The sequence below is a fragment of the Hevea brasiliensis genome, chromosome 16, assembly GCF_030052815.1.
Source record: "Hevea brasiliensis isolate MT/VB/25A 57/8 chromosome 16, ASM3005281v1, whole genome shotgun sequence".
NCBI lineage: Eukaryota > Viridiplantae > Streptophyta > Magnoliopsida > Malpighiales > Euphorbiaceae > Hevea > Hevea brasiliensis.
Window position 1 is genome coordinate 54,045,800 of NC_079508.1, and position 17,159 is coordinate 54,062,958.

At 32.3% G+C, this 17,159-nt stretch overlaps 2 protein-coding genes across 6 annotated transcripts; one reads left to right on the forward strand and one right to left on the reverse strand.

Annotated features, from left to right (window-relative positions):
- Positions 1 to 49: 49 nt before the first annotated feature.
- Positions 50 to 6,982, reverse strand: LOC110637124 (mechanosensitive ion channel protein 2, chloroplastic). Of its 4 annotated transcripts, none has more exons than XM_021787067.2 (14): positions 6,751 to 6,982; positions 6,191 to 6,421; positions 6,012 to 6,077; positions 5,625 to 5,782; positions 4,929 to 5,052; positions 4,692 to 4,789; positions 4,496 to 4,609; positions 3,981 to 4,041; positions 3,055 to 3,204; positions 2,797 to 2,907; positions 2,414 to 2,581; positions 2,198 to 2,311; positions 1,534 to 1,590; positions 50 to 1,136 (listed from the first exon to the last, which is right to left on the reverse strand). In XM_021787067.2, the coding sequence occupies exons 2-14, from the start codon at positions 6,266 to 6,268 to the stop codon at positions 300 to 302; spliced, it is 2,136 nt and encodes a 711-aa protein (XP_021642759.2). In that variant the 5' UTR covers positions 6,269 to 6,421; positions 6,751 to 6,982; the 3' UTR covers positions 50 to 299. The 4 variants fall into 4 exon arrangements, with proteins under 4 accessions (XP_021642759.2, XP_021642757.2, XP_021642760.2 ...); XM_021787065.2 differs by having other exon boundaries at positions 4,692 to 4,792; XM_021787068.2 differs by lacking the exon at positions 4,929 to 5,052 and having other exon boundaries at positions 5,625 to 5,714.
- A 3,774-nt stretch (positions 6,983 to 10,756) lies between these two features.
- On the forward strand, positions 10,757 to 16,928 carry LOC110637147 (uncharacterized). 2 transcript variants are annotated; one of them, XM_021787108.2, is made up of 4 exons: positions 10,776 to 10,917; positions 11,228 to 11,319; positions 11,728 to 12,209; positions 16,323 to 16,928. In XM_021787108.2, exons 3-4 carry the CDS (start codon positions 11,747 to 11,749, stop codon positions 16,370 to 16,372), a joined length of 513 nt encoding a protein of 170 aa, XP_021642800.2. In that variant the 5' UTR covers positions 10,776 to 10,917; positions 11,228 to 11,319; positions 11,728 to 11,746; the 3' UTR covers positions 16,373 to 16,928. The 2 variants fall into 2 exon arrangements, with proteins under 2 accessions (XP_057994019.1, XP_021642800.2); XM_058138036.1 differs by lacking the exon at positions 11,228 to 11,319 and having other exon boundaries at positions 10,757 to 10,917.
- Positions 16,929 to 17,159: the final 231 nt, after the last annotated feature.

Here is a 17,159-nt window from a genome sequence, read left to right on the forward strand (position 1 = left end):
CGCGACAGGCCGTATCTTAAGTTCCAAATATAGCGCACAAGAAGAGAACTGAGAATTAAATAAAATTGAAACATTAATAGTATTTGCAGTTAATAGGCTCCATTGGCTTTGGCTTGTCAGTTACTTCTTCAGATTAGCACTTACTCAATTTAACAATTATTTACAAATAATGGCAATTCATGACAAGTATAAACAGCATAATGAACAGCTTCAAAAACACAGCTGTTGTATCCTTGCACAATTTCAATCTTCAATGGGCATATACAACGCCCACAATTTGACTACCGCTCTTCATACTGTTAATCAATTTGTGAGGTACTTTGAACTGTTGGCATCTGACCATCTTTCTTATCCTTCCCAGCAGGAGACCCATTTCCATCCCGGCTGCCAGCCAATTCCTTCGACTTTTGGGGGAAAGAAGATGGATCAATTTCTTCTTCAATCAGAAGTGTTCGTTTTGAGCCCTCAAGAGCAACACCGAGAACAATGTTTTCTTCCAAAGGAGGCCGGCCTACTGATGGTGAGCTGACAGTCCTCTCCACGTCCTGTTTAGCCTGTGAAGTGGCTGTCGGGATATCACTTTTTTTAGATTCATTAACTGAATATTCTTCAAGTGTTGTCCTGCCTGGAGTTATTTCTTCAGTATTTAGCCCCATTTTCTTCTTACATACGTGTCCTGTGCTTCCGCTAGGCTGCAATGTTTCAGAACTGTTTTGCACTGAATTATCATGCAATGATTTCCCAAGTTGGGGATTGGATTTAGGGATTGCTGAAACGTTAGAAGTTGTACTGGAGTCAGAAGTTGTTGTTGTGACCTTATCTTTTATTGAATCAACATTTGGCTCAGCCATAGACTCAGATGTTGAGGCTGCTTCACCCTTTGCATCCTTTTCCTCATTAGTACGTACTGAACGAGTTGAAGCTTTAGTTTTATCATCAGCATTGATTTTATGAGAGGGTTCGATCAGCAATAATGGACAGTTAGCAGCTACTCCTGAATGAGTAAAAATAGTGTTGGAAAATGGTACATTATCCAAATCAGCCTCATTGTATATTTTTTGAACAGTACGGATGTGTGTGGCAAGCCGGGCCCGATGATGGCTTATAACTCTAAGAAGATCCAAGAGTATTGCTTCCTGTCACATTGCATTTGATAATGCCAAGTCAGCTAATTTTCTAGTAGAAGATAAGGAGATCAACAGTCAGAAAATCCAGGCACATGAGGATATCAAAATTAACACATCAAACATGACAGATGCACTCATAGTGACCATCATGCACCAGTTGTCCATCCAGACAGAGATGCAGGAGCCAGATGGCCCATAACTGCTGATTACCAGGGAATCTGTGGCTCTACATTTAGTATTTGAAGTCTTTAAGTAATTCAAACAATCATTTCCTGGAGTTTGGTTTTTGTCCAAAAACAGATAGGATTTTGAAAGCAATAATAGCAACAGATACATTTAATTCTCTGCATTGTTATACCATCTAATAGCAGCAACACATTCATTTTGCATAATACAAATGACTTACCTTTACACGGAGGTACTCTTCAAAATGTGAGGTTTTCACAAAGCATGATACCAAAATCTGCAACAAAAACCAACGGATAGACAGTAAGACATTGAACAAATTTTTTAAACATAATCACAAATATGATCCAAAAATGTACATTATTTTTTTTCTAATTTTTAAACCAGATGCCACCAAAAATATACCCTTCATCTGTGTTTGCAGAGATACCAAACTTTAGAATTAAAGACAGAACTTTTTAAGAGTATTCCAATCGAAGTTCCAGCCAATTGTAATCAAGGAAACTTTAGCTTCATTAGAGCATGTGCATTAACGTGTTCTACTTCAATTATTCAAATGTAAACACAAACCATCCATGGGGAAGCAAAACCCTTAAATTGAAAAGGGAAAAAACAACACAATGAAGGCCAAAAACAAATCATTTCAAGTCTTTAACACCAAAATCATAATATAATGTCCAAAAATTAACATTTTTTTAATATTCACAAGCAAAGCAAATTTATACAAAGAATAAAGAGAGAAAAGAATGTGTTCTCAAGACATCTTTTCAGAAAGCAATCCTTTTCTTTAGATAATGCACACATCATTTTAGATCTTCATGAGAAATATATAAATATCTTAAATTTGAAAGAGTAAAGAAGGCAACTTAAGAGTTAAGCCTCACCTTAAGAGCCTGATTCTCTGGGTCAATGTTATCCAAGAAAACTCTTCTGTGCAATCTTTGCTGCTCTATTTGAGGATTTTTAGCCAAAACCTTGCGCATATCAGCAACAATGTTCTGCACATAGAAAACGGAAAGACCCAAATTCTTATCTGAGGTGAAGAGAGAGAGGAAATGTACAAGTATTTAAAATGCAGAAAAACTTAGATTGATTCTTACAATTATTTTATTGACATCCAAGTGACTGATAGCAAGGTGGGTCTTAACACGCCAATGAGTCTTCTGGCTGAGATTTCTAACAACATTCACAGTGAATTTATGGTTTGGAATGTGAACTGCTTCACGATCATCACCTCTTATGATTGTAGGTGACCACCATCCCACATGCTGGAACAACATAAATATGTCAATTACATGAATACTTGTAAATTGTTAAAGCAGCCCAAATCCATTTACTATATGTTTCAAAGAACCCAAGTCTCTAACTCCCACTTCATTTTATGAATAGCAGATAAAGAATATGCATGATGTGATCTTTTTTACCATAAAATAATGCTTGTTTCCTTTTTATAAGGTATTAGTGAATGGAAGAAAACACAAACCTCAACCGTGCCAGAAACCTCATAGCCTTCAATCTTTGTCTGAATCCATTCATTCACCACAAATGGCCGTGTTGCATGGATCATTACACTTGAAAGAAAATTTGTAAATACCTGAATTCAAAATAAATAAATAAATAAATAAAGGTCCACTAGATAAAATCCACTCAAGCCAAGTTTCTTCACACACGACAATGAACTACAACCTGTAAACATGAAAACTACAGCACAATATTATGCACAGAAACCCAGAATGTTTACCTCCCGACCAGCAAGGGTGAGCAGCACGGTACCAAGACCCCCAGCTGTGAGCCACCTTTGGGTAGAGAAACCCAGCAATTCCATGCACAATGATACAGCAGCAATCCAAACAGCACTATAAACAGCTTTTCCAGCGAAACTAAATCCCATCTGCCAGAGGAAGAAATAACTCATGTAAAATGATATTCATTAGCTTAACACAGCCTCATCATTAATAAATTATAATCACCTTGACTTTTAACCAAAACTTTCACGCATAATAAGTGACTCCAAATAACATTAGTATGCTTCTTAATAATATTTGAAATATATTGTATTTATAAAATGCACAGCTTCTAAGAGCATCCATAATGCACTTCCCCATTAAAAGATTATTGCATAATCAGACATAAATAATTCTGATCCAAAATCAGAAGCTAGACCTGGCTACTAAGGAAACTCAACAAAAAACACAAAGCACAATTAAGTGTAAACATGAAAAAAGTTTAGAGGCAGTACTGATTATTGACAAGTGGGTGGTACTCATTGAGGATGAAGCAAGGAACTGCAATACGAATAACAGATCTGTTGTTTCCCTATGGAGGAGTGGCTGCTCTACTTTGAACTCATCAAAGGGATAAGAATGCCAAAACAAGGAGTATTTAATTCTAGCTACAGAGATAATGCAAAAAATGAACTCTTTAAACTGAACCATGTAACTAGGACTGAGGTGCATTATTGCCGTTTACCATGTTTGGATCTCATTGCTGCCAAAAGGTAAGCATTTAAAATTCATTTCCAAGCCAAACGTTCTTGTCAGTTTCACATGCTAAGTCAACCACTCCTTGATGGAAAACTCAATTTTCTAGTGCAAGTACCATAGCTCTAATAAAGACATGTAAAGGAAATAAACACAGTAGTAAACTGCAGAGGTCACAGAAACATACATGTGTTGCATTATCAGAGTCCCTTGTCTCTGAGAGGAACTTCTGTGCCTGTTGAATCAATCTGTGAAGAGGAAATGGCCATAACAAAAATTATGATTCGAGCCCCAAAAGAAATTAAAACATACTAAATATAATGACAATCAACAATACAGTAAGAATGAAAACCAAAAGGGATGTTAATCAATATTCAACGAAAGCGAACAGTGGCAGAAATCAGGAGGGAACTGAACATCAGAAGCAAATATGGACTTATGCTCACAAACCTACAAACAAAAACTGCACATTAAGTGGCTAGGTGAAAAGTTGCAGATGCAAGCTTCCAAATTGACGGAGTGGCTCAACAGTTATGACAACCACTTGCCCAAACAAGGTAATAAAGTTGTTGTCACAAATTTTTAAACGGACTATATACATATATACATATATATATATTTCTGGAAAAAGAAACTGGAAAGTCAAAAAATTAATCAGCAGCCAAATGCTTGAACAAGCTGTTCGGTGGCAAGCAAACACACCTTGATAAACAATAGGCAAATGCCAGCACAGTTGATAATGATTGTACAAAATTCAGAAGTCGTTGCTTCACAGCCTGGCTCACTTCTGAATGTAAAATTACAGGATTTAATGCTCTGAAACATTCAGATCACAAATATTAAATTGGTTGGCCAAAATGCGTCTCTTTAAAGATTTAACTCAGCTTTCTCAAAATACCTGCAGATGAGTGTCATTCCAGTCCACAGTAGCAAAGGCTGAAGGTATGAGGTCATAACATAATTTGTTCTACTTTTACTCCAATTATTATCAGACTTCTGCTGAAGATTGCAACCAAAAAAATGAAAAAAAAAAAGGTAAAAAATGGGGTATAGGAGAATGATAGAGTGAATCTGAAACTGAGTAATTCAACCATCGTATAAAACAAAGGAATGTAGAAAAATAAGAGTGAAATACATAGAAAAAAATAATCCTGCCCAGATGCATGAGTGGACCAAGACCCCATGTAGCAAAAGCAATGATACCAATTGCTGGGATCAATTCAAGCACAACTTGACTTCTGCACAGGACATCATATGACCTACACAATTTGCCAAAATTTTTATTAAAAAATTTTAAAATTCCAAGAGTAGGAGAGAAGAATGAAATTATTGGAGAAAAAAAATTCATTATTTAATGGGAGGATCTCCCTGCCTAAGTGATAAGTTGCATATTGATGTTTATATGTAAGTAAGCTTGGCCTTATATGGATAGATATTTGTGCGAATTTAAGCATTTGAATTTCAAATATATATTGCAAAGTTATTATCACTTAAAAGGGTATAATACTTAAGTTAAAGCAGAATCATCCGTCAAGAGAAAAAAGGATAATAACTACAGGATAACCCATCTTGAAAAACTTAGCCTCTCATTATTGAAATTATAACAGCTACAAAGGAACTTAGTAACAACATCCAAGGGGTTATTCTTACAAACTAAGAGTCACTTAAGAATGGCTACATTTAATTATATTTCTCACCCAGTGCAGGTTGAGTTGAGATTACTTTAGGCATAAAAATATTAAGTATACATTTATATTTGTACCTGGAATTGAAAAATGTATGCATAATAAAATATAGTGGAAAAAAATGCAGATAGCAACATGGAAAGTACCTTGTCAAGATCACAGATGCAAATTTCAGAACCGGAATCGTATTTCCTCCACTGGGTGTTAGAAGAGAACGGCAGACAAATACATTGCATCTGGAAGGTGTAGCAATTATTGGCCTGCGTGTGCTACTTAAAAAGTGAACAGTCCAAGCATCCTGTCGCTAAAGATGAACATACAAAAATTTCCGTGGTTTTAGATTCTAACAACACAATCATTCATATCACATGAGTGAACTGGATGCATGAATAACCTTCACAGGCACAATTGAGTTCTGCAATCCAAACTTTAAACAACCATGCTAAAAAGCTTCATGCACAATAGCAAGCAATTGCAATACATAGCATCTAAATTACACAGATAATTTTGCGAATCCATAAAAGTTTACATACCAAACCATGCGATGAAAGACTGGCATTAACCAACTGTACTCTGTTCTTTCCCTTTCCCATCACACACTGTGGATAACAGGGAAATAAAAAAGAATAAATTAAATAATATAACATTAAAAATGAGCCTTTACACTTCCAAAGAGACACTTGTGATATATCTAAAAATTCTAGGTACGTACAGTATGTTGGCTACTGCATCCACGACTATTATAAATCCTTAATTCTTGAGATGATTGGATCGAACTTGCACGAGTCATGGCTGGATTGAAAGAGGAGATGCCACCAAAAGCTCAATGTAATAACTTTGTTCCAATAAACTTCCACCTTAGTACTCCTAAACTATGTTTTACTGTGAAATGGAGTGCAAAGACCAATTAGGTATTAGTGCACCAAACAAACAAGTATGACACCTGCCAAAATCAAGAAAACAACACAATTTAAGTGCATGTACAAACAAATAGGTAGCCCAACAAATACACACAAAATTTGAAATCCACCCAATCGTAGATATACTTCCTAATAAATAGACAGATTTAATAAAAAAAAAATGACTCTATAATGATCAGTTTTTTTCCACTTTTCTTTCAAGCTCAATCTAAAGCCAAAACCCTAGTTTCACAATTGCCTGAAGAATATTATAACAACTAATAGCCATCAATTTCCAAATGCCTTGCAATTACTCCCACATCCATGAAAAGAACACAACAGCAGAAACAAAACAATATACAGAAATATCAACCTATGAACAAGAGCTTCAAATCAGTGCTTCAACTTCCACAGGGCCCCAATCAACAAAGAAAACAGAAACAAACAGAACAGAATTTCCGGGAAATTTTGGTGAGACACTGAAGGGACAAGAAAGCAAGCAGACAATGGCTTAAGCGAAACAGTTGCCTAAATTTATGTGCTTTTTCCTCAAATGGGAAGCAGTCACATTTTGTAAGGAAGGATTAGAGATGGAGATTGCCAAAATGCTTTGAAACTCTGCTAACGTGCACCGGGGGTTGAATCTTCCCCATCCGACGTGGTCCAATCTGATTGTACGATTTTGGATTTAGCATAGTTTTCCTGCTGACCACTATTTTTTTTTTAATTTACTGTGGGATGACGTGGCGAGGCGCGAACTTTATTGTTGCAGCGGTTAGTGGAGAACTGGAGATTACGTGGCGACTTGCCGCTTTAGGGACTCGTAGTTATTGTTCAAACGTGCACAAAGAAGGAGAGTTGGCTTATCTGCTTTCCGCTCCATGGGGAGTGAAAACGCCCTTAACAAATTCTCTTTTTTTATTTTTTTTTCTCAATAAAAAAATCAAGCGCACGTAAAATTGATTTAAACATCACTTGATTATATTTTAAAAAGCACTCTCATTGTATTATAAATACTACATCGTTTATTTTTTTTTTTAATATTTAAATTTAAAAATATCTTGTGTACATTAAAATTGTAATCTAATATAATAAAACTAAACACTAAAATAAATTATCATCGCGTGGCCTTTTACATTAACGTCACTCAGTATAATAGGAGAATCACATCAAAGATAACAATAAAATTTTATCATTTCTTTGCTTTTTTAGATTTTTTTTAATCTTTTTCATTTATTTAAAAATTTATAAAAATAGTTTTAATTTAATTAACAATAAAAAAATTAAGAGTTATAATTATATTATAAATAAAATTATATATTTAATTTATTATAATAAAAAATTTATGAAAATAATTATAATTTAATTAATTTTAAAAAAATTAAGAGTCATATTATTATAAACTAATATTATACAAACCAATATAAATATCAGATATGTTATGTTTAGTAAATCTAAAATAATTTACAATTTTTCTTGTGATTTAGTATTGCTTTTGTGAAGTTTATGATATAGATTTGGACACAGCACAGGACGATCTTTGTCAGCCCTCATCCTTGAAAGGGGCTTCGTGAGACACGGGCATGGCATGCTAATATTCTTTTATCTTCATCACTTTATGGTTTTGGATAAGGACTCCCAATTTACTTCGAAGGTGGGTTGCGTGGGCTCTACCATCATCAGTTATCTTGGCGCTTGCTGAAGAGGAATGTAAATGGGGAATTTCTTCGAACGGATAGCGTGCGTTGTCTGTGGAAGAAGCAATAGAACTTGCAGCAATGCAGGAATATCAGCTTGGCGCAGTCTTGGAAAAGTATTTTACTATTTTTCATACTGACATCTACATGATCAAACAAATTTTGTACTGATTATTTTTAATTAAATGACTAATGGACACTAGGCTTTCTGCCAAAAACAAAACCCAACCGAGCCTCTACTGTCTTCCGTCTCTCGGCCAAAATCCAGGGGCCGGAAACATTGGTTCCAGGGGCCAATTTAGTTTGGTTCTAAAATAGCCAGAAACAAGCGACTCGTGAAACATTAAAAAAGCCTTTGCAAGTGTCTTCATCAACCATTGGAAGGTGATAAATCCCGTAGAACTTTGAGGAAGCCTCTAAGAAGTTTATCAATGACCTCTGGAAGTCAAGGATTAAAGGCGTGGCAAAAATCTTCACCAACCTATGACAAGCTACCAAATGCTGTTTGGTTTAATAGTTAAATACGGTCAACAGTTGTGTAGTTTTTTTTTTTATTAACCATGATTGATAATGTTAATTAATTTATATTAAATATTTAATAAATTTTATTTAATTTTTATTATTGATATGTAAAATAATTAATAAGAGTGTATATATAAATTAATAATTTATTATATCATATAATTTATTTATTATTAAAATAAATAATTAAAAATTAAATAATATAAAAAAAATGAGTAATATAAATTTTTAATAATATAAATATATATTATGAAAGAAGATAAAATAATCTTTTTATTTTAAAATAATAATAGTTGATTAATAATAGCTCTAATTTTATAATTTTTTGAAATACAATAATATTTAGAGTAGCTGTTGGATATGAAACCTCCATCAGCTATCTCAAACCTTTAATTCAAACACTACAAAAATTTCATATCACTTAGGAAAGTTACTAAAATTAACCATTGTATAAGCTACTAAAATACTTAAAAATAAAAAATAATCTCATTTATGTTATGAATATAAAAATAAAAGTATTAATTAGAGTGCCCATATCAATTAAAATTTAATTTTATTGTGAAATAATTTATAATTAATAATTTTAAATATTTATAAAATTCAATTATGTTACATTAATAATCTTAAATATATGAATAAAGTAACATAAGAATGTTTGAGCCATTGCCATCAATAAAAATGTTACCTTTCATTAATAAATTAATTAATTATAGGTTCAGTTCAATCAATTATAGGGTTTTTGAGACCATAAATTCTTAACAGGTCTACTCAGTAGTCGGAAGGATGAGGAGTTATGAGCTACTTACACGCAAAATTACTCCCCTCTCTTTATTTTAAAGGTAAATAATTAGGTGCGTGAGAGTCTTATTATTATTATTATTATTTTAATTAGATGCTCAATTATTATTATTATTTTTTAAATATCTGATACACTACAAAACTAAATATATTTTATAACTTACTCCCTTTAGTTATTTCTTACGCTATATCATTATTTTCTTCCTCTCTTTTTAGAGATAATATATTATATATATATTTTTTATTTTATGTAGAATTAATATATGAAATGGGAAAGTAATTATAAAATGACATATAAAGAAAAATAAATAAAAAGTTATTATAATAAAAAAAAACTATTTCTAACACAAATAAAATTTAAATTTGTAAAACTTACTAGATATACATGTATAATTTTTATTAATTTGTTATTTTATATAGCCTATATTTACATGAAATAACAGTTTTACTATATTGTTAGCAGTTTGGTCCATAAGTTACGCAAATTATTTATTTATTTTAATAATGCAATTTAATATTTACTTTTTGTGTTTTATATTTTTAAAATTATAATGTAATTTAAGATTTACTTTTTGTGTTTTATATTTTTAAAATTATATTAAAATTTTGTTAATTTTAAAATCTTTAATTAATTATATTAAATATAATTTTAATTTATATGAAAATTTTGAATAATTCTATGACCATAAATTAAATTAAAATTTTATTTTTTAAATAATTATTAATTATTATTTTCAAATATTTCTTTATAAAAATATAATAAAATAATATCTTATATTTTAACACTAACTGTTGATTAATATATTATTTTTATTATCTTTTAAACTGTATTATGTCCTTTTATATATATATATATATATATTAAATTTTCATTTCTTAAAATGGTTATTAATTAGTTTAATCTAAATATATTTTATAACAAATAATACAATTTTATATTTAATAAATAATATAAATATATATATTATTTAATTTTAAATTTTAAGATAAATTAATAAAATATCTTTAAATTGTATTAATTTTATTTTTTTGATATATCACACAGTGATTTTTAAAGAAAATCAAGTGTCTTGTTTATATGCCATCTTTTAAAATGCTATGTCGCAATTTTTCAAATTACCAAATATTTTATTTATGTGAGATATATTAATTAGATTTGTCTCCTTTCCTGCAGCCGCAGCCATCCATTCTGACCTGGCTACTTATGGCTACCCTCTCCTGCATCCAAGTCCACCGTACTACCAGCTTTATTGACGAAATTATCCTATTCTCTCTTTTGAAATTCCTCTTAGGTCCCGTTATCTTACACGTGTACGTCAGTGCTCGTTTCACTTACGATCTCACTTCCATAGAATAATACGAAATTGTTGAAGCAGCTGATAAAGATCAAAGGAAGAACATTCGCATCAGGAGTTGGAACCAAAATTTTCTCTATAATTCCATCACTTGCCTTCTCAGTTGGAGGAGACAGAGAGAGGAGGCAAACAAATTAGGGTTTCTACATTCCAATTGTGCCTTTGAAGGTATCTGCATTATATTTTCTCCAGGGGCGTGCCTTTTTGAATCTCCTCTGATATTCCAAATCTCAGCAACAAGTTGTTTTTGAATTCGATTCAATGCTTGCTTGATCGTGGGATTGGAGTTGTATCAAAACCCAAAAAAAAAAAAAAAGAAAGCTTTAGTGTTGATAAATTTGATGAAAATCCTTTTGATTCATGTTGTTTCGTATTTTGTTTAATTTCATTATTTTTTGGCTTAATGGATCTATTTTCTGCTTAACTACCTGTTTTATATTTATTGCCACTGTTTTTTGATAGTTTAATTTTTTTGAAGGTAATTTGCCAAGCTAGATTTCTATTTTTTAAAGATATTTCTGCGGTGTCCTGGTTCATTGTCCTTGATCCATTGTATTGTATTGACAGGAGGTATATTGAAACTATGTGTTGTCAGTTTCGTTAGTTATGTATGGTAAAGAGGGTATTGGATGATGGGCAGATTTGAAGAAAGAAAGAAAGAAAGAAAACATGAAAATGTTTCTCAACTCTTTTCCTTTGTTGTTTGTTATTTTATTATGTTAAAACAATGAGAAATATTGCAAGCATCTTTTAGAAGAATTTTGCAAAATTTTTCTGAAAGTATTTGTCTTTTATGGTTCAAAAAAGCGAAGGAAATCATAAAGAATATTTAATCTTCCTTCCATTCCTTTGACTTGCCAGCAACCCTATCTTCTTTACCATTGCTGTATAGCTTCTGTTTTTGTTCTGCTTTTTTAGTTTTTTAGGTTGGGTGTTTATTTATGTTCAGTTTGTTCTTATTCTCAATTATGATGGCAGGAGGAAAGAACCATTCACCATGGCATTGGCATTTACCAATCTTTCATGGTGGTTATGGAGTGGAAAGCATCAGAAGCCTAGCATCTCTAATGCATCCTCTTTAAATGCCAGACCTGATTCAGACTTAAGGGAATCAGATACTCTGAAATTTCCTTTGGTTCAGGAGGCTAATGTGGCTTCCTCTTCTAGAAGGGTTAAGCGAAAATGGCATAGCCGGGAGGAGAGGAAATTTGACAAGGAATACGATGCTGTTCTCGTGCCATCTGATGGTGGTTGTTTTTCAGGGTCTGAGTCTGATGATTCTGATTATTCCATTGGATGGTTGGAGCCTCATGGACCTGAATTCCAGAGTGATGAGGATTCAGATAACAGTTTTGCTGTACTGGTCACATGTTATGGGCGTGCTCAAGAAAAATTATTTGAGAATTCAAAGAACAGTAAGTTTGGTGCCATTGTCAACATTCAAGATGGTTACTCTGATGGTAAGAGTTGTTTGCTGTTAATTGTCATTTTCTTTGTCTTTTACTAGTCATGAGATATTATATTTTGTTCTGCATTGTCAACATAATTTTCCTTTACATTGACTAATAATTTACTAGTTAGGTTATTGTCTGATTAATTAGTGTTCTGGTATTCATGTTATGAATGACACAAATATTTTATATCTATTTCTTCTGCCCAAGTTCTTGAGCATGTTCCTTGTTGTGTTTATGATATGCGAGCAAACTATGAAAATGCAAAAATAGAAACATGTGGTTAGTCTAATGTAGAATGTAGAGTTGTTGGGCTTCTTTGTATCTTTACAATGTTAGCCCAGTTGTACAAAGAAATGTGATTACTTGAGAAAGCCTTTGAACGGAGAAGACAAATGTAATTTGCTATGGTGATACACAATTTACATCAAACATTTAATAGGAAAGTCATTAATTTAATGCCCAATTGACGTGGCATGTCACACGAAAAAGGATCGACACATGATCAAAACCTTAAAATAAACAAGATCTAATCTAAGATCTTAAAAAATTCAAAATTTATTTCGAAATCTAAGGATAAAATAAAGCAAATATAACTTTATAGAGAAGAAAATTTCATTGAATAAACTTGAAAACTTGTATATAATGAAAATACAATGGGTTTTTATAAAATTCTAAATCCTAATCTAAGTAGAAATAAATTAAAGAATCCTAATCTAAATAGAAAATATATTTAAAAACCTAAATTAAATAGAAATAATATTTTAGAGTCCTAAATAAATTAGGAAATATAAATAAAATCTATTTAGGAAAATAAAGAATTTAGCTAAAACTACAAGTCCTTGTGAAACGCATGTCTTCGGGTTTTGTCTTGATTTACACACTGCGTCATTCACCCACCCTTTTGAGAAAATTTGATCCCGAATTTTAAAGTGTGGAATAATCAAAACACCATTGAAAGATCACACCATGTCTTCTTGAATGGTATCAATAAAATTGACTTGACCAAGATTGAATTGAAAAACTTCATATTGTCCTTTGCATCTACAGAAATATCTGGACAAATAAAATCAACCAAGACAATAGGAATTAAAGGGTTAGAAAAATTTCCATTCTCCATAAACTCCATGATTTGATTTTCTTCAATTTCCTCTATGGTCTCCATGGATTGTTTCTCTTCAGTTTCCGTTGAAATCTCCAACTCTCCTTACTCTTTTTTATGAGTTTCAACTTCATCTTCTATGGTAAATTGATAAATAATTCCAATTCAAACTCATTATCATCAATCATAGTGAAAGGCATTATAAACTCCTCAAACTCAAATTTCTTTACTTTGACTTGATCTCTTTTTTTTTTTGCTCCAAATCTTTAATGCCCTTAGATGTGTCAACAAGCTTTGCTTTCACCTCCATTTTTTTTTTTGTTGAAGTGCACAATTCCTGAACACCACTTCTTTTATATTCATCATTATTAACAATTATTCTTTTAGAATTAAAGAGAATAGAATCATAAATTGGCTCTATTGTGGTTAACTCTTCCAGCTTGATTCAATTTATAGCTTCCTTTCTCAACATCACGAACTCTCAATAAATGGCAAATCTTTTGAAATTGATGCCCTATATTCATATTTAATTGTTTAATATTGTTTGTCTGCTCTTTGATTGCTTGACAAATAATGTGCAACTCCTGATAATCGTCATGAGGTTGATTACCACTAGTACCACTAGTATTGGCTATCTTAATGAGGGTGAAATTTCTACTCTGATACCACCTGATGCAGCGTATATCACAAAAAAGGATTGGTACTTCGATTAAGATTTAATCGAAGATCCTAAGAAACACAAAATTAAATATAGAATCTAAAGATAAAATAAAGCAAACATAGATTTATGAAGAAGAAAACTTCATTGAATAAATCTGAAAACTTGAACATAATAAAAAATACAATGGATATTTATAGAATTCTAAATCCTAATCTAGGTAAAAATAAATTAAAGAGTTATAATATAAATAGAAAATATATTTAACGACCTAAATTAAATAGAAATAATATTTTAGAGTCCTAAATAAACTAGGAAATATAAATAAAACTATCTAGGAAAATAAAGAATCCAACTAAAACCACATGTCCTTGTGAAATATAGAAAATGCAGGTCTTCGGGTTTAATCTTGATTTGCTCTCCACGTCACCAATCTAGGTCAAAAGCCTTGATGGCCAAGTCTGAATTTACCAACCTAAAATTGAATTGAGTCCTTGATTGGATAAGCTGTTTGTACAGTTAGTTGACCACAGACCACTTCTGGGTTATTGAATTTCAAACAATCAACCCTTATGCTGAAGCTTTTTAAACTCAAAGGTGGAAATTCAACAGTTTGAAGTAGTGTGGCTTTGAGTAGTGTGGCTTTGAGGTAGTGTGGCCAGTGGATGCATGTAAAACATGATTAATAAGACTAGGTTATCTTCTGTGCTTTAGATTTTAAGGTCAATAAATCTCTCTCTCTCTCTCTCTCTCTCTCTCTTCTTCTTCTTCTTTTTTTTTCTTTTTTTCTCCTCTCTCATCTTGTTTGTGTGCATGTGCACTTCTGTATTTTGCTTTATGAATTTCATGCTGGAAAGTTCATTTTTCATCCAAAATGGCACGTATTTCAGCTAGTTGCGAGATTAAGCAGTTTTCAGTGTTCTTTAATACAAAGGATTCTTCTTTAGCTAATAGTTTCCCATGAAATGTGTTAGCAGTGCAAATTTTCCAGGAAGTTCTGCACTAAATATCTACTGCAACTTTTATGAAGCCGATTGTTGTTATCCCCTATTTTAGCTGCAAAGGATACGAAATAGTGCAATCCTGTTTATTAAGTGGCCAAGTAATGGTCAAACTCTTCTTTCTTATGTTGAGGCATATTTGGAATAGAACACATCAGGGATTGCATGTATGTTAAACCTAAAATAATTGAAATGAATGTGGTATAATCCAGTTTAGATTTTTTTTTTTTTTTTAATGGTGTTCTTTGTATTTCCAAATAAGCTATGGTTCCTAATCTTGTTAAATTTAATTTACTTCTTGTGAAACTTTGGTTAAAGTTTGTTGTGCTAGAATTGAATGGTCCATGATAGTTCCTCTTCTTTTCGCTCCCTTTTCTTGATCTTTAAACCTGCTGCTGAAATGTCTTGGTTACTATTCACTTGCATAGTGGACAACCACCAAATCAGGCCTTTAATATTCCAAAACCAAAATTCCAGCGAATGAACACACCAATAAGAACCCTAGAACACCTTGCTTGTATCCAGAATTTGCCTGTCAATTAATTACCTGAAAGAATCATTAAAACCCAAAAGTTTCCTGCAGCCAGAGATGCCTGCAAGTGGAATATGAGATTTGAGAACTAAACAACCATTTGTTTTGCCTCAAAAATCAATCACTTCAACCCCAATTCAGCCTCAAGTTCTAGCCTCTTGTTATTTTTAGATCTGAACCATACATGTCCAAGTATATGAACTCTAACTATCCATAAATTTACAAGGATGGATTATCCAAAACTGGCATATCTTACTAGGTGGTTGGTAAGCTTTTCCCCCCTACAAGGCTATAAGGTCTGAAGGAACTCGTATGTTGATATATTGTCATATGCATTGTTGTTTTTTGTTAGCATGTGGAAGTTCAATGCATGTTGATTTGGTTGTGGAAAAGTTGCTTGGCGGTATAAATATAATTTGTTCCATTTAAATTTTGATCCTCCCAATTTTTGAACTTGCTGTGGTTTACTTCCATGGTTAATCACTTTCCAATGAATTGCCATTGTGGTCCCTCGCATCCTATTCTGAAATGTCTCTGTATTCATCTCAAGATTACATTTATCTGTGTTTCATGTTTATGCTTCAATCACTGAGTTATCATAGGGTCATCACGTCATCTGCAATTGAATGTGCCTTCACATAACAAAAAAAGACTAGATCCTACTTCCCTAGTCCCTGTACAATTTCTTACCTCTCAATGTTCTTCTTTTTGCTTCTCATTTGCTTATTTCTTGATGTTATATTAGTTGCGATAGTCATCTAAGTGGTTTGTGGAAGCAAATTTAGTGGTTAATCTTTTTTACTTTCTTCTGTTTTACCTCAATGTGCAGAGAGCATAAAGTATATGGAAAAGTGGCTCTCTGCGCTCCAGAACAACTGACATTCACTGCTGCTAATAGCTGCAAATAGTTCTTTCGTTTGCTGCAGCTGGATCTTCTGGAAGAATCTGTCCTTTTGAATGAATAATGAAAGATATATTGTATAAAGTTAAAGGTATTGTGGAAGATATGAAAGTGAAAAGCTTCAAAAAAGAAGGAACAAAAAAAAAAAAGAGACAGTAGGTGGCATAGTTGATTGATTGCTGCTGAAGAGGATTGGCTAATGTTCTGTTTTAGCTAGTATGAACATATGACAAGCAGGACTGTTAACGATGAAGGAACCATAATGGTTAAGCTTTAAAGCGCTAGAAGTGATGGGTTTCTTGGCTTCTAAATCATTTCTTGACTTGGGAGTTTTCTCCGTTGTCTTCCCCCCATACTCAACGTCTAGAAATAACGATATTATTATGTGATGTAAGATACTAATAAAAAGAAAGAAGGGTGTGCGTGTGTACTTCCAATTCTTTGATGTAAATATCCTTGTACATATAGAAGCAGGTTCATGCTTCATTTTATTGCTGAAAATAAAATGTATATAATTAATAGTTATTATGTAAATTGTGCATTATAATTTGATTCTCTTCAAAGATTAAGTAGTAAGATAAACTATATGCATTGGGATAGGGTGGGGTTCTTGTGTTGCTTCATATATTTATGTATCGGAAAGCATACACTCGTATTGCGCAGTATGTCATTCTTTGAGACCAACCCTATTCCCAGCATCATTACCATGTTCGTTTTTGCATACAGTTCATTTTTTTTTTTTTTATACAATTGGTTCCGATTGGG